Source organism: Leptosomus discolor, chromosome 3, assembly GCF_034619465.1.
Source record: "Leptosomus discolor isolate bLepDis1 chromosome 3, bLepDis1.hap2, whole genome shotgun sequence".
Taxonomy (NCBI): domain Eukaryota; kingdom Metazoa; phylum Chordata; class Aves; order Leptosomiformes; family Leptosomidae; genus Leptosomus; species Leptosomus discolor.
In genome coordinates, this window is record NC_141393.1 from 11892258 (window position 1) to 11910304 (window position 18047).

The window sequence follows — 18047 nt, forward strand, 5'->3', positions numbered from 1 at the left end:
TACCATTGGCCTTCTTGGTCACAAGGGCACAATGCTGGGAAACGGGTAACTTCCTGTCCACCAGGACTCCCAGGTCCTTCCCCGCAGCACTGCTCTCCAACAGGTCAACCCCAGTCTGTACTGGTGCATGGGGTTATTCCTCCTCAGATACAGGACCCTACACTTGCCCTCATTGGACCTCATTAGGTTCCTTTCCACCCCACTCTCCAGCCTGTCCAGATCTCATTGAATGGCAGCACAGCCTTCTGGAGTATCAGGCACTCCTCCCGGTTTTGTATCACCAGCAAACTTGCCGAGGCTGCGCTCTGCTCCCTTCACCCAGGTCACTGATGAATATGCTGAACAAGACCAGACCCAGTACTGACCCCTGGGGAACACCACAAGACACAAGCCTCCAGCTGGACTTTGCACCACTGATGACAACTCTGAGTTCTGCACAGAGATTTTAAGTGCTGGTTTAGACACAGTAGAACTGCTAAAATGTTTTATTAAAAAGTAAATACAACCAACTGGAGGTGAAGTATTCAACTGCACTTTAACCTTTCCAGTTCATTGCTGCCTTCCTATTTTAATTTTTTTATTTTAAAATATTAAAAACATTATTTAAAATATAAACATTTAAAAATATTATTTAGAATATTTTTTTAAAATTAAATATTTTTTAAAAATTAGAATGGCTGCAGAGCAATCAGGAGCTAGGCAGGTTACCATTTTAGCAATTGCTGGTATGACCTCAAACTGAGAATCACAGACAGCATGTAACAACAATGAAACCCACAAGCCAGATTTTTCTGGCAAAAGCAGGTGTGGACCAAAGCAACTCATTACATCGCACACCTCATCAGTATGTTCTATTATGCCTCCCCACCTTACATTGTTATATTTCCGCCCCAGTTCCTGTTAATACTCCTTCTCCCTCTTTCCTTTATGTTCCCAAATGCCAGACCTTATTTATTTTGGTTCCAGTAATCCCACATTGTCTCTAGCATGAACAGAAATTACTGTGTACATCCATATTTCCATATGCCAAAGCCAAATAGACTAGAACCTTAAAAAAAAAGAAAAAAAAAAAAAGGACAGTATATACTTGGAGTTATCTTAAACAGTGAAACACCTTTAACTATAAAGAAGTATTTAAGACAATCACATTATTCCCAGTCCTGCAAAAACATTCAAAAGTTATACAAAGTTTACACATTTTTTTTTTTAACCTAATGTGTCTTCCTTGGTGACACTTCAAAGGAAATTCCCACTGAATCCAACAAACCACATTTCACTGCAAAGAAACCAATTTTCCATACGCACTACAATTACCTGAGAGATTTCATGCTTGCAGCTCTCAGACCTTGCACTTGCCTTTCAATATCTTCTGGATCATGAACATGCAACTCAAGAGGAATTTTCAGCTGTGACATCTTGACTGACAGGTACACTGCAGGAAGAATCTTAAAGCCCTCCGCTGGGTTACAGGAGAACTCCACAAAAGCCCTGTTCAAAAAAATCCAAACAAATCCCAACCCTGGTCAATAAATACTTCATGAGGAATCAAAACCCAACAAAAAACCCCCACAAAAGCCATAATTTCTTCTCCCTGTCTTGATCTTAGCAGGCCAACAAACAGGAAGAAGTAGGTTCCTCAGGCTTTGCTTACTGCTCTTATGCACCTTAAAACTTTATCATGACTGCTATAAGAAAACTTTCTAACATTCTCACAAGCACATACCAAATTTACTGAGCATATTTAATACAAATACAAAGAATGTGAAAATATATGTGAATAAGAAAATAATTAAAAGATTGGAAAAGGTATAAGAAGGGCTACATGAATTCAGCTTTGGGCAGTTGTTCAGAGTTAGCCAGTCAATTAGCTGAAACAGCCAGTCACATGCATTTTCTGCAAAGCCATCTGACTGTACAAATTTGCTAAATTCAGTATGCAAGTTAGAAATACAGACAGATCGGTTGCACTTAAGGTCCACTGTTAGACAACAGAAGAGACAAAACAGAAAGCAGTGTCTAACAGCTAGTTTATCTAATGTTATTCCAACCAATACATATCAAACTTCAAACACAACTTTCTTACTCTAGCTAACACATTAAAAATAAATTACTGATTCCAAAGAGATAAGAAGAAATAAACTAATTTTGTCATTGCACCACTGACAAAGAAAGAAACTGATTACTAGTTTCGTAACTGAGAATATGAGAAAGGCAGGATACTTGAAGTATTTTATACTTACTTTGATCCATCATAGGCAATAGATTTTACCTGCCCACACTGCCTAAACAGTGACTGTAATTGTTTATGGTATAGATATCCATAGGGAGGAATACCCTTCAGCTATTAAGAAAAAAAGAAGTTAAATTTGGACACATTAGATTATTTTAATGCATTATTAAGTTCACCTAAATAGTTAGCTTCCTCCTTCACTTGAGCTGCAATAGTGCTATACAATCTAACCCCCAACAAATTCCAAAAATGTTATATTCTATATTAAGTTAAAAAACCTCAGAAGACAATAAAATTAGAATTTTGCTGCTTATGCTGCCCTACTGACTCAAATCAGTAGATAAATTTTCTTTCTCTAACTGTAAATCAAGGAGCTTCATTTGTAATTACCTTTATTTCTTTGATAATTTTCCCTAGAAGTTGTCATGTATCTCTCTTTTTGCTTGTAACAGAAAAGGAATGAATTGCTGTGCTTCCCTGTCCACCACCGGGAACTACATCCTAGGCAGTGTGTGTAGCCTGGGAAATAGGAGGAACGACAGCTCTGCATGTCCTGGCAGAACTACCACAGACTGAATTACTGAAGTATGGGTGGGACAGCCTGCACAACTGAAGAGCACTTATGGATGGATGGATACTCTTCTTAGGCATGACAGACAAAAAGCAACCTCCTGGTCTTCCCTGAGTGGTGTAGCTCAAATCTCAGGTGCTCTTAACATGGAGCAGACAATGAGACAAGCCAGCTCTTGTGGGTCAGGATAAGAGAAGAGGTCAGTAAGGGTAACACTGAGGTGGGAATTTGTAACAGAGCATCACTCAGGACAAAGCAGATAATCTTTAGGCAACTTGCAGAGGTCTCCAGATCACATCTTAGATGCAGACTGTAAGTTCCCTGATAACCTGCTCTTAGACACAGGCTCTTAGATTTCTGAAGGGTGTTGAAAGCAACTTCTTAACACAGGTCATGATCCAAACAGCGCTCTTCTGGATCTTCTATTAGTGAACAAGGTACGACTTGTTACAGAAGTGATAATCAACAGCAGCCTGGGCCAGAGCAACCAGGATCTCAAGATCCTGAGGAGAATGAGGAAGACAAGTAGCAGAATACACATCCTGAAGTCTAGGACAGCACAGTTTGGTTTATTCAGGGAACTGGTAGGTGGGATACCATGGGAAGTTGTAGAATCTCCATCCTCAGCTTCTTCCAAACCCATGTGGATGAAGGCCTAAGCAACATAGTCTGAATTCACTGTTAACCCTGCTTTGACCATGTCACCGGACTAGATGACTTCATGAGGTCTCTTCCAAATTGAATTATTAAATGACTTTGTTATTCTTCTCGGATTTTAATCCTAAACTCACTACAAATTGATGAAGTCACTGGATTTGTAACACCTTTTCAAAGCCATTCTACCAATAACAACATTCTAGTTAAATATATTGGGTTGCATAATGTTAAGTAGAGTGGATTCTATAGATGGTGTACAGTTAAGTATAACGGGGATTATGACTTCAACATGTATGATTAAGGCAACAAGAGATAGTCACACATTTCACAAATTCCGTGAGCTAAACTAGCTTGAAAACTAACTACAAAGCAACACAATAGCCTTCTCCTACTTTAACACCTGCTCACTCAGGAGGCAGATGAGATCCAACATAAGAAAAGGGCATGTGTAGTCAGAAGCAAAGCAACGCTCCAGCAGCACTAATTTCCATCAGTATAAGGTTGTAGTTTCATGACTATTAACATGCTACTGTAGTCAGATATCCATTTCTCTACCTGTCTTCGGAGATCTTGCTTTAACACAGAATCACGTAACTCCTAACTAGCAAGTTGGAACATCTGGACTTTGAACTATTTTTCAGGGGCTATACAACTGTCTACTCTTCTCTTTGGTTGTTACTATCATAGACAGGAAAGAACAGATTATTTTTAGAAATTCTTCATATGCCTTGAAGTTACAGTACCACGATCAGCTGCTGGTCAAAAACGCGGTCTAGGTCAGACTGCAGAAGCTGCCTCAGGGCAAGATGATTTAGCGAGACCAGAGAGTGGGAGGAATAATTGCCTTTTATATCTGTGGCACACACAGTGTTAGGAGCACCATACAGCTATAAAGAGAGTCTCTCAAATTGAGAGCTTGAGGAACTTGCAGCACTTCTGCCCAAGAAGATCGTTTACACTGATAAAGACATAGCAGCTACTTATTCCTTCAAGATAGCAAGCAGTTGATATGAGTAGATCAAGAGTTACATACATTAAAAGTAAACAGTCATTAAAGCTAACAGTTTAATCTTAATCAGTGTTGCTCTGGCAAAACTAATCTTGTCTTTATTCCACCAGATTGAGTCTAGTCCGCTATTTTGCTTTGATATCCTTAAACAATATGTTAAAAACTTATATAAATGTGTTTGTGCATACATATTGCCATGCCAGCATCTCCTTCAGTATAGAACTAGCCTCTCCTCTTGGGTAAGCAGTAAACCACGAAATTCGTTGTCAGTAAGCTTATTTATGAGTTCTTCTCCTGCCTTTTCTTCTAACTATTTTCTCTTGTGCCAATACAAGTCTATTCTTTGAGTGTCATCATTTTTAGGTTTCTTTTCTTTAAGCATAGGTCATGGTTATTTTTACCGTGTTATACCTAGGTCAGATACTCCAAACATTTTCCTAGTTTGGATTGTGTACCATTTTGCAAATTCAACACAGCCATCTCAAACTTCCACTTATTCAATCAGATAAAAAAAAATATTTCTAAAAGAAGATAAAAAGAAAGTAGAGTTCAATATCTGAGTAACCTTAAAGCAACAAATATGTTTGCTATGCCCTATCAAGTAGGAGATTACAAAAAAATAACATTAAAGTTGCAACAACACATTTCATAAATAATTAGCCTTGATAGTCCTGTTCTATTTTTCAGATCTTCTGTTAGTTTTATGGAAGTTGTTTGCCTGTGCAAGACTAGCAATCAAATGCATAGAGGCAGTCCTCAGCAGGAATTCTTCTAAAATTGCCCACCCACACAATGTTTATTATACGGAAAGAGAGGTGGGAGAGAAGACAACTTAACCAGTGAGGATCAGAGTAGGTAATTATTTCTGTCCTTGCCCAAGACAGAACAAAGCGTGAAAATACCACCCAAACACTACATATTTATTACTTGATTCTTTATTAAGTCATTTGCCTTCTTAACATACCATTACAGTGGTTTTTGGATCTTTGCCAGCAAGCTGTCTCACAGCAACTTCTTCATCACATTTTCCAAATCTAAAGTAGTTTGGATAGAAAGCACCAGCTATTACAACCTGAAATCAAGAAAATATTTTGTAAAACACAGATTAGATTCACTTTCTTGAAAAGAGATACATAGCAACATAAAGAGATACCAACAGATCTTTATAGGAAGATTTTTTTCCTGTGTCTTACCAGGAATTACTGTAATTGCAGATTAAACTAACTCACGCAAATCCTTAAAAGCATACTTTCATGAAAAGAGTTCAACGTCCGGAACAATTTTACAGCATTTTACTATTTTTGTATACAGACTTGCTCTGTGAAAACTGTAATTGTTAGCCCCGTTTTCAAGAAGAGCCTTAATTTTACATAAACTCACATAAAATAGCGACATGAAAATTGTTCAGTTTTCATGTTACATCTTACAGTATTTAACAATTCAGCTCTGAAAGTTCACTGCTTACACAGTTAAATCAATAGCCACTGAAACAATACACAGGTCTGTGAAAATAAAATCACTACTAATCAGTTCAAATAAGACAAGAAATTTAATTGGAAATTTGACAAATTTACAACACCTCAAAGACACCTAATGCCACACCCCCACCCCAACTAAACAAGCCAGTTGTGGTCTGAATAGAGCACTCAAAACAAGTGAAAACACCATTTTCAAAACTGTTAGTTCTTAGCCTGCCAACACTAACCATCCTTCAGAGTATTTTTATGACTTTAACAAACATTAGTCTAGATACACAGTTTAGTTCATCTCAGCATGACTTGGTTTTATTCTGATGACCTACCAGAAGTGTAGGGACAGCCAGAGTGTGAATTCTGAACCATTAAAAGTAACAGGTTTCCTTGTAAGTGGTCAAAAATAATTATTTTTTTTTTCACCTGCAATCTCAAAATCTACAGTGAATTTTGAAACACAGGTGTAACACTAGCTCATCAGTACTAGTATATAAAAACCCAGTCATAAATTTTGTAAATAATGACTCTCCCCTGAAGAGTCAATAAAGCATTACCTGCAAAATGAAACGTTGTTTGTATAGACCTTCCTGATCTGTAGCAGATGGCTCAGCATTAACACACATGTTAAATTCTCTGACTCGCTTTTTCAAGTTGTGAAATAACTCTGACACCTGAAATTTGAACTCTAAGTTACATATTAAACAGATCAAAATTGTCCACAAATTAAAATAAAATCTGCTAGTAAAAGTCTAAATAAGTGCGCAAACTCCTTTTCCTTTTTAGGTGACTACTATGCATTTCACCTAATACACTGCTTAGCATCTCTACTTTGGAAAATAATTTCAGTACTTTGACTCAAGCAGTTTTCTGACTTCTCTTTATAAAGTAGAATTTTGTGGTCACAAAGCATATTATGCGTATATGATATAGAACAGAATTAGACAAAGAACTGAAATAACCTTTTACAAGATGATAGACTGATTCTTCATTTAAACTGTTTTGGGTTTGTTTCTTAAAAGCTAAAAAACATGTTAACAACCTGCACTTGTGCACCGAACTGTAGCATTGACCACACATGCTGCCCCCTCAGTTCAGCAGACAACTGTGATGACTTTAAGCGAGATGAAACTTGTGCCCTAAAGCAGAAGACGCTCTGTTATGCTTCCAACCCTAAGCATATACAAGAAGCTCCCATAGGCAGCCACTGGTCCTCCAACCATACAGTGAACGTCTTCATTGTCTCAACTGGTTTTAGACCAAACATAGGAAAGTACAGCCCGCTCAACTGCTTCACATCTATGTTTTCCTTTCTCCTGCTGGCAATTTTAGGATACTAAACTCCTGTTATTTTCCTCACAGGACAACTACCATAAACAGAAATCAAGCTGTGTGGCTGCCTCAGTTCTGCAAATCCACTTGCATGCAAGGAATGATAAAATTAGTATCTGAAAGTGTGGTAAATAAAAAAACCCAGATCTTTTTAACAGGGGTTAGTGTAGGTGGCCATTCGGAACTCTCTAACTATTATGTCATGCACAACCCCCTCTTGCACTATCTGAAACTGGGCCAAGAGAACACCAGCTACTCAGGAGGCTATCATATAACACTGATCCTTCAGCTCTCCCGTTTTACACAATTTGCTTTGTTCTCCTCTTTCTTCCTTGCTATCAGATATATAAGCTAAAAAACTATTATTCCATCTCTTATCCAGATGGTTGCTTACTATTAAGCTTTTTCCCCTCTCCTGTGCTTTACAGGCCCTACATTGCTCATGCCAAGGTATGACCTGCTGGAATAATGGGCAAGGCCATGCTCTGCCAATCACAGTTATTCAGGAGATTTATTTGCCTCCCCTCTCAACATACCACAATAAGCTTGAAGCCCTTTGTGATGCAGAGTTCTCATTAATTGCTGCAGTAATGTGAGCAACAAATTTTCAAGTCCAGTCCTCATTATGTAACTGTATTTGCTTAAAATTATCCTAACTGTAAGAACAAAAGTTATGTAACAATAGACAGCAGTCACACAACCACCAGTGTATATGAGGACCTACAGAATGAGCAAACAATACTAGAGGTATCTTAAAAAATGTTAAAAATACATTAAACAGTTAATAATTTAACGCCTCTTTGTTTATCCTAACAGGATAAAGGAAAACTCCCTTCATCTAAAAGCTGCCAGCTTGACCGTTTCCAACCCCCACTTCTGAGCTAAGGTAATACTGGCTGTACCTCTCCTACAGGCTCTACCAAGAGCCATCTCTCCACAGGGTCAACTGTGGCAGTCAACAAGCTACTTAAAGAGTCCATCCCTCCCAGGCATGGGTACTTAGCCTTACCCAACATAAGTGATTATCTGCACTCCATTCTTCACAAGAATGCTCATCTGCCTTTGTAAACATTACAATTATTTCCTTTACCTCCTTCCTTTCTTTGAAATGGTATATAAACAGGGTCTCCGCAAACACTTAAGAGAAAAGAGAGGAAGAGAGGAGGAAATGCTGCCTGAATGTTTGCTCACTAGGACCAGAGGTAATAAAGCTTCTGTCTGATTTGTCTTAAATTGTATTTGGAGTCCCGATATTCTCCAACAACTTTACGTAGTACCATCCCTCCTTCCCCAAAGAAACAAAACCTAAAAATTCACAGTTCATTTAAAGAAAAATATACATCTATATATATATGGATAGATACACAATAATACAGTAGGCTTATCCAAGACCTTAACATTTGTAGAAATGGAAATAAAATAAGGAAAGTTAAGTCCTTCTGCTTATAAAAACTATTATCTATTTCATCTTACCTCTCTGACTTTCTTGATATGAATACAATTTGATCGACCCCACTCAAGCTCTTCCTGGAAAAGAAAGTGAAAAATGTAAAAGCAAAAATTGTTAGAAACTTGTTTCTTCTACTGCTAGTAAGCCTTCTCTCATGTTCTTCTGTACAGACACAAATAATACTTATACATAGCGAGGTAGAGAGGTAGACATTTGATCTTGTTTCATGGCTTTCTTCTGCATCCATATCAATCGCGTATTATGACATGTATGAAAATAGAAGACAATTATATATTTGTCTAATGAACTATACTTTGGTTACCACCAGTGCAGCTGTGGGTCATCTAAATTTTTCATATAAACCCACAAGTCCCAATTTCTTTGTGTTGCTACTACAGAACCTACTTTAAGGTGGACACTTCTCCCAATAAAACAGAACTTTATCTGGCTGCCTAAGTATCAGACAGATTCTGGCCATCTTGGCTACTAATTATGCCTCAGTGTATGTTACCCACTGGTGTGCATAAAGCATATTATGCTCTGAAAGAAGCAGAAATAAAAAAGGTTTTAACTTAAACACACAAAAGAAAGACCGGAGGCAGTTATTGTGTGCATACTACTGTTTTTTTGTGACTGATGCACATAAAGATATTCCCATCTTTCAGGTTTCGGTGTTTTGGGTGGTTTGTTTTTTTGTGGTTTTTGTTTGTTTGTTTGTTTGGTGGTGGTTGTGGTTTTTTTTTGGGGGGGGGGGGGCGGCAGGCAAGATTTGTGTGTTTCTTTTAAAAAAAGAGAGACACATGCATATTAAAAAATATTTATTTCAACTACAGCCTAATTTCCCTTGGTAGTTTAGATTTCAAACCTTCTGTCTACTGGTTGTCCATCTGTGAAAGGCACTACATAAGGGATTGCCTTCAAATATTTGGCACTGGATTCAAAGACTCGTGCTCTCTCAAAGCCTATGCTTCTATTGACTTACAAAAAATCATAACTATTATAAAGAAGGACTGCTAGCAAAAATTCCTTACTAAGAACATAGAATTCTCCAGCATTGTCAAGTCACCAATAGAAAAGAAGAAATAAAGTTTAACTGACCTTGGGATGTTTCAGCTCCCCTCTTTGTCTGCAGGCCTGCCATGCCTAAGAAAGAAGTGGTGTAGTATGCAGGCACACACTGTAGTGCTTTGGTAATATCTATTACAAATATTACCATGACATTTAAAACTATGAAGTTTTTTCCATACCAATACTGAAGATAATTTTTTTAAAACCAATTTAAAAACTAGAGATGCCCTTGGGCTAACACAGGCTACAAATACTTAAGCAGAAAAGAGTATAAGGAAATCTGAATCACAGTAATTTAGGTTGGAGGAGACTTCTTCAGATCAATTGTTCCAGCACCCCACACAGCAGGGCCTACTTAGATCAGGTTTTTGAGGATCTTGTCTATAAAACCCTGAGTAACCTTGACGGACCTCATGGCTGAACCTGCTCTGAGTAGGAGACTGGACTACAAGACCTCCTGAGGTCCTTGCCAGCCTTAATTATTTAATGATTCCAGTCTAATACGATGCTTGTCTGGTTGATTCCTAAGTAGATATAAATACTGCTCACTCTTATGAACAGTCTTACTCTATTTTGTTGAGGGTTGGCAAGCTCTGGGTCTTCCTCTGCTCATACGCGAGCACACAAAGCAGTGAGGCTGCAAAATGTAATTCTAAGAATGCATTACCGGAAGGCTGAAAGCATGGCAGGGTTCTAAGTGTTGTACCACGACATGCTAAAGAACAAGAATTGCTGTAGGAAGATAACGATTCTGCCTATTCAGCTTAGAGATGATGGTGTGCAATGCTTCATCTACAGACTGAAAAGGAGGTTAAGCACTATTGGATGAACAGTAATTACATATACTGCCTCAAACTTGCCATCAGCTCCTGCAACTAAATTGGAAACACAGCATTTAAGCCACTGAATTTCTGGACATAGCTTATTGATTCTGGATCATGGAGCATTCCAAAAGGAGACTGAGCATGGTATGTTCCAAGGCTTTAAAGGACTAAGTCCTGATCTGTGGTGGGGGAGGTACAATAGCCACCTGATAGCACAGCAACATACAACAGGCTATCCACCTAGTTTTCTGAGAGGAGACAGACTGAGTATTAAAGCACATGCAAACATTCATAAATAAATAGAACAACTTGGATGCTTTGATTTGATGCTGTAATAAAGCAGAGTACTTTCAGAACCTTTCTTTTGTCCTTGCTTTGGGACAAAAGTAAGTGAAGTGACTGATTCAGCTACAGTTCTGACATAGAAGCCTCCCAGAAAACAGGGCTGGCAGAGAAATTAACATACCCAGAATATTAATGAAAATAATTTCATTATTAGGCAGTAAATCTATGACAGAAGTCTGCAGAATCCATTTTGTCTAGTTTGAAAGCAAGCCACCTCATAATACAGTTTTCCAGCTTACTGTGGACACTGACTATTAGCATAGTTGAGTAGCCAGACTGCATTTCCCTATCTTGATTAAGGTTATCTGATGTACTGATTTTAAATAACACTTTTGACATCCACCATTGACTTCCATACCCAGGTCTTACAATATGTCAGAAAAACAAACTCCACATTTTTTCTTTTAAAAAACTCTCTTTTTAAAATTGCGTCACTTAAACACGGTTGATTAGCCTTTACTCCCCTGGATTCTCCTCTTTCTACTACCAAAGCTTTTGACCTTTTCTAATTCACTGAAACCTTCTCATAAGCAAGGACTTAAACAAGACATGCTAATGATTCACAGAACTTCAGCCTACCCTGGAAGAAATCTAATCCGAACCAGGGAGTTCAAAAACAATTTCCTTCCCTGTTCTTTTCAGATACTCAGCCATTCAAAACATAAAGCTTCACATCACTCACACACAGAGATACTGCACAGGAAGCTCTGTCTGAATGTGTGTGTTTATTCTCAAGGGCAACACATTGCGTTATAGAAATATCACCTTCAGATTAACAGGACATGAGGGAAATATAGTATACAACATAAGGGAAATTCAGAAAAGATGACGCTTCAGCCTCAGGATCAGTGGGTAAGGTAAGCACAGCGTAAGTGCCCATGTGCATTTCACAAAATTCTGATGCCAGAGTACAGAAAAACAAGTCAGCTTTCACCAAACTGAAAAAAACGCAACATACACAAAATGGAATAAATTAAATCTGCAGCTGAAGATTGTGGAGTCTCCAGAAGATTGCAGAACATGTCAGACTATCCATAATGTAAACCACTGGATTTTCAGCAGTAAGTTCCTCTGGCAGGCAGCTTTTCTGTGCTGTATCAGCAGCTCTGCTTGTAACTGCATGGATCGACACCACTGTCCATGGTGCCGCGCTACCGAAAAGCCAAGTGTGCAGAAAAATCCCATTTGGACAGAATAAATATTACAAAGTCAAAGCTATGAAGTCTGGAGAAAGCACATCAAACTCATTCTGTACTAGAATCTACCAGTCCAAATTACCCTCGGTTAAAAAAGAACTACCAACATCACCGCATCTCTGGCATTTTATTTCTACTACAATAGAGACAATTAGACTAGTAGCGTTATACAGCAGGACACAGCCTTCAAAAAGTATCACTAAGTAGCCAGGAGTAATTTGAAGTTTTTAACAACTTCAGAGCACAAATGCACTGATCCTACAAAGGTGAGAAGCTCCATCTTGGTCTGTCAGATTTCACTGGAAGATAAGCTAGAAAAAAGACTTACCTTAAATGCATTCACAATTGCAATACAGTCACTCTTACTATTCCTAGCAAAATACAGTTTGTTGCTGGCAATACAAACAAAAAGAATTATCAACAATATTCTTCTCAAATATTGAATGTATTCTACAGCTCAGAATGCTACACTATTAACACCTCCCAGGATCTTAATAAACAAGGTCAATACATTTATAATAATTATTTGTTCTTATTCACATCTCCTTGCTGAAGGTAAACTGTGGGCAGCATAACAAAAAAAAATAATCCTTACTATTTAAAAAAACCCACCATTTTAATAGATGCTACACACAGCGTCTATTTCACATCACAAAGGCAAAGCTGTGGAGCTTTGAAAGCTGAAGCTTTGCTGAAGAGTACAGGTCTCTTATTCAGAAAAGGATGAGTTATCTCTGTGATACCAATTAGTTCACACAGAAATAGATTTCAATATCTCAGCTGCCCTGGAAAAGCTTCTCTTTGCACTGCTCGGCATTTTGACAGAAAATTACATTCATAATATGGAAAATCATATTTAGTGGTCAACTTAGCCCTCTGCCCTCAAATGTAGTCAGGAAGCTGTAAAACACACAGAAAAATACCTGTATCCACCGATATGCTGTTTGAAAGGTACTACAAAAATATTCCGCAGAGAAAGTGCTGCAGCTACAATAAAAACAAACCAAAATGAAAACCCGCAAATAACTTGTTTTAAATAAATGTTCTCACATGTTCTTCTTTCAGTTACCTATAATAAGGCATTCTTCTAAGCACCCGAAGACATGCCCAAGGACTATCAGTTTTCCAAGATGCAGATCCACTGGCAACTGTGCCAATACCCTTCCTAAGAAAGTCAGCTCACCATCATGTGGATTTTCTTCTTTTTGCGCACAAGTTGTAAGTGCTCCTAGCTAGAGAAATTAAAATGTGTTCACTTGTAAAAGTTGACAAAGTAAATCTAAGACCAGTTTGTAAGAAAACAAGCTAAGAAGCAATCAATTGTCTCAAAGTAACATCAAAACTGTAATTAAGTTGAAGTTCTTAATTTTAAAAGCCTAGTATTTTGAAATCAAAGCTTCTACTACATATATTGTATATAAAAGCAAGCTACAAATTACACAAATATCATTTCTCACACACTTTGGAAAAGAAAAAGGTTTAATGTAATGAAGGTTCTACCCTGTATCAACTTTATAATTGAAAAGCAAACTTCCTGTACAGGTCAGTAGTAGATCTTCAGGCTGCCTCCTATACATCATAAGGTATAAGAGTGTGATTTTGCTATTTATGAATAAACAATTTCACTTACAGAGTTCAAGTTCTCTTACTTTTTTTTTTCTATTTTTTTCACCACAGAAGCTAGTTCCCAAACAGTATCATTAGTCCCTGCTGAAATTATAATCCTGTTTTAATGAAGTAACTGCAAAATTATGCTGAAGAAGGTGGTAATCAAACAACAGTCAAACATGAGAAAAGATTCTCTAGCTCCTATTTCAGGTTCCAATTAACGCTACTACTACCTTAAATACCAAGAAAAACACTCCTACAGTACATTTTTATTATCTTGATTTTAAGGAATGACTACCTCTTTCAGCTGAAGTATGGTACGCTCAATGTCACCTAAACTGGGTGGAGAAAGAGCTGTTGCCAGCAAGTCTTTTGGTCGCCCCATATCAAGCTGCTTTATTTTTAAGACTGTAGATGCCAACGGACAACGCTGAAGGGAAGACAATGTTATTGTTATTTTTCCCCCATGGGAAATGTGACAAAGTGTTTTATATGAAAAAAAAGTTAAAGTTTACAATTTAGTAAAACCTGAAATTCATTTTGTGTAACTAAAGATATTTTTCTTTTGAACAGATTGCTTACTTTTAATCCACATCCATTTTACTGCTGTAATGTGTCTCCTATGAATAAAACTATGTGTAATGGTCTTTGTCAATTATTTATCAACTTGAATTCTATTCAGCGTTACAGTTATTAGTAACTATTCAAATGGTACACTGTCTTCAGAAAAAGTAAAGCAAAACTACTTTTTATTGTTTCTGCTATGACCATATGCATTAAAAAAATTCTTAATGTTCCCCAAAAGTCTTACCAGCATCTCAGGTACTGACTTCTCTGGAATAAAGACTGTCCAGAAGTCCTTGTGTACAAGCCTGTAACAATACCCTTTGGAAACACGTCCAGCACGACCTTCACATAAAAGAACAAATCACCAATTTGTAAACTGCCCAAGTTTCAGGCTGTTCAAAACCCATCCATCTACAAGCTTTCTGGGCAGCTGAGCAGCACATGACAGCTGACGCTGCAGGCTGACTGGTATTCTGCTATGTGGCAGCAGACAGGCCCAGTGGAGACATTCTCTCTATCCTTTCCTACATAAAGACTGGATGAAATAATTTTGCTTTCATAGCAGCAGTAACTAACAAAATGAGTTACTTAAGTATTTCACTCAAATATCTCTTTCACATAACTGCCTCAAATCAGCATCCAACTTTCTCAGTTAAAGACATGACAGATCCTGTGCTAATATACACTTCCTTAAAACCAGGAAAATGCAAGTCCTGCCAAATCTAAATTTAATATAGGTAAACGTAGCCAATGCCAGTTAGCCCCAACATGGACCCACTGCTGGCCAAGACCAAGCCCAAGCTCAGCAGCAACAGTAGTAGTGCCTCTATGGTAACATATTAAAGAAGATGGAAAACCTGCTGTGCAACAACAGCCGGAAAAGAGTGAGAATATGAGAGAAAAAACTCCACAGGCACCAAGGTCAGCAAATAAGGAAGAGGAGGAGGTGCTCCAGGCACCAGAGCAGAGATTTCCCTGCAGCCCATAGTGAGGCAGGCTGTCCCCTTGCAGCCCATCAAGGTCCATGGTGGAGCAACTACCCACCTGCAGTCCATGGAGGACCCCACATCAGAGCAGGTGGATGCCTGAAGGAGGCTGTGACCCCACGGAAAGCCTGTGCTGGAGCAGGCTCCTGTCAGGACCTGTGACCCCATGAAGAGGAGCCCATGCTGGGGCAGGTTTGCTGGCAGGACTTGTGACCCCATGGGGGACCCACACTGGAGCAGCCTGTTTGTGAAGGACTCCACCCTATGGAAAGGACTTGTGGAAAGGACCAATGCTGGAGCAGCGTGGGAAGACCTGCTGCCTGTGGGAAGGACTCACACTGGAGAAGTTAATGAAGGACTGTCTCCCATTGGAGAGACTCCATGATGGAGTAAGGGAATAGTGTGAGGAAAGAGTGGCAGAGACAATGTGTGATAAACTGACTGCAACCCCCATTCCCCATCCCCCTGTGCTGCTCAGTGGGAGGAGGTAGAGCAATCAAGAGTGAAGTTGAGCCTGGGAAGAAGGAAGGGGTGGCGGGAAGGTGTTTTGGTTTTTTGGGGGTTTTTTAAGGTCTGGGGTTTTTTCTTATCACCCTACTCTGATTTGACTGATAATAAACTGAATTAATTTCCTCAAGTCAATTCTGCTTTGCCTGTGATGGTAATTGGTGTATGATCTCCCTGTCTTTATCTTGACCCACAAGACTTTCATCATCATTTTTCTCCCCCTGTCCCTTTGAGCAGGGTGGGGAGTGATAGAGCAGCTTGGTGGCCACCTGGCATCCAGTCAAGGTCAATGTACCACAAGCTGTAATTGTGAAGTTCTCATAATATTTAAAAATTAGGATATTTTTATATCTGAAGATGCCATTGTTATTAATTTATTAAGTACTGGTTTTGCCTGAAATGAAAAATTTTGATATTTAAGAATACTGTCTTACAAGAGCCTGTATGAAACCTTATTGTGCTACAAACACTGGTTTACACTAGAGACACTGCTGTAGGTATTTCAACTGATTTAAGAGTGACAAATAGACATGAAAGTTTCTTTTACTCTTGAAACTCACAAGTAGTTAATAAATACCTAGCAGCATCTATCTCCTCTTTTTAAAAATGGCTGATGACAAAAAAATGATGACTACTAAATAACAAAGAATCCTCCTAAGTTTTATGGCCCATGAATTTTATATATTTTGTTGAAAAATACTAAAATTCCTCTGAAAAAATACTTGAACAAAATAAAACATTCAGGCATAGTTGTTTAATCACATTTTAATATCCTGACATGGTAAGAAGTTACATTTCCGTATAAACTATTCATGGTAAAAATAGTCCACACTTTTTACTGTTAATAAAATGAAAAGCAACATGGAATTCTCAGCGAAGGTTAGCTTCTAAAATTCATTTCCATTACCTACTGTCACCTTACCTTTTCTTTGATTACAGTCCATTTTAGACGCCCAGCAAAGTCTCAAACTTTGGTAATTAGTTTCCTCATCACAAACCAAAGTTCTAGTTAAGCAGAAATCTATCACTGCAATTAAGAAAAATAATCTAGTATTATTATGAAACAATTTATCTTAATGGCTAACTATGTGTTATCAGAAAAGGAAAGTACCAATTATTTGAAAACCAATAAAGAGAACACTAGATTTATAAACAATCAGACCCAGAGTACTCTGAATACTAACAGAACTGCAAATAGATTTTAACATAAATATAGGTTAGTGCAGATGACAAGCATTAAAAGTGAGATTTCCGCATTTAGACATTCTGTATCAGAACTTGCTTAATCTTATGCAATTATTTCAAAATATAGTCAGAATGAGACTATAAAGCTCAAGGTACTTGTGACATAAGGTCTGATTCTGCTTGTTACTGCATTTCAAATTATTTTTTCCCCTTCCAGTAAAGATTAAAACAAACAGCCCACTCAGCACCTCTACTATTTGTTCATATATTCAGGTTTAAAACTGTTGTCTGTTGTGAAAGAAAGAATTCAACAAATGGCAAAATTAAGCTCCAACAGCAGTGCTTCGAGTAAAATGGTGACATATTGTGCAGATTTAGGCTAGCACAAGTATGGAAAACATTACAAATACAGTGTACATACAATTAGAAGATTCAGATAACTTACCATACTTAACATCAGGAATTGTCACAGAGCTCTCAGCTATGTTTGTAGATAGAATAATCTAAGTTTTGAAGCAAAAAACGAGCAACAAATGCATAAAGAAAAAATTACTCACATTAATATTTCTACATGAAAAATCCAATTCACTATGAAGAAATGCAAATGTAATGGCAACATAGTATTTCTGCTCTGCATATTAAAAAATGCAATACAAGAAAACTTGTATTTTTTTGTCCTAAGATCAGAAAAGCATAACAGAGTAGTATAGCATATGACAACATAGAGAAGAAAGGAAATACTTCCTTATGCCTTTGTCATAAGAAAACATCACACTATTAGCAGTGATAAAAAACCAAGACACTACCCAAAATGTTGGGTACAAAGCAGGCAAGAGACCCCATACTGGGGGACTACTTTGCTATGTAGCATCACCAGCAGCACACTACTGTCATGCAGGTGCAAGAATTGACATGCACAAACTATTCTGAAGGATAAAAACAGTGTCACACAACAATATAAGGATAACTTCCCGTTACTGCACTTCTCTTGAGGGCTGAACACCAGTTAAAGCAACAGCTTGGTAAGAAAGGCAGTTTAAACC

General features: G+C 37.9%; 1 protein-coding gene across 1 annotated transcript in view; it reads right to left on the bottom strand.

The window, feature by feature from the left end:
- The window catches only part of TDRD9 (tudor domain containing 9), an 84819-nt gene that overhangs the window by 15410 nt on the left and 51362 nt on the right, over window positions 1–18047 (bottom strand). Inside the window, exons 12-24 of the mRNA XM_086462969.1 lie at window positions 17450–17507; window positions 16742–16846; window positions 14571–14668; window positions 14058–14189; window positions 13221–13383; window positions 13075–13138; window positions 12480–12543; window positions 9817–9861; window positions 8742–8795; window positions 6494–6610; window positions 5432–5539; window positions 2241–2341; window positions 1315–1488 (exon numbers count right to left, since the gene is read on the bottom strand). Of these exons, the coding sequence (XP_086319095.1) occupies window positions 1315–1488; window positions 2241–2341; window positions 5432–5539; window positions 6494–6610; window positions 8742–8795; window positions 9817–9861; window positions 12480–12543; window positions 13075–13138; window positions 13221–13383; window positions 14058–14189; window positions 14571–14668; window positions 16742–16846; window positions 17450–17507 (1283 nt within the window). The remainder of the gene's footprint in view (window positions 1–1314; window positions 1489–2240; window positions 2342–5431; window positions 5540–6493; window positions 6611–8741; window positions 8796–9816; window positions 9862–12479; window positions 12544–13074; window positions 13139–13220; window positions 13384–14057; window positions 14190–14570; window positions 14669–16741; window positions 16847–17449; window positions 17508–18047) is intronic.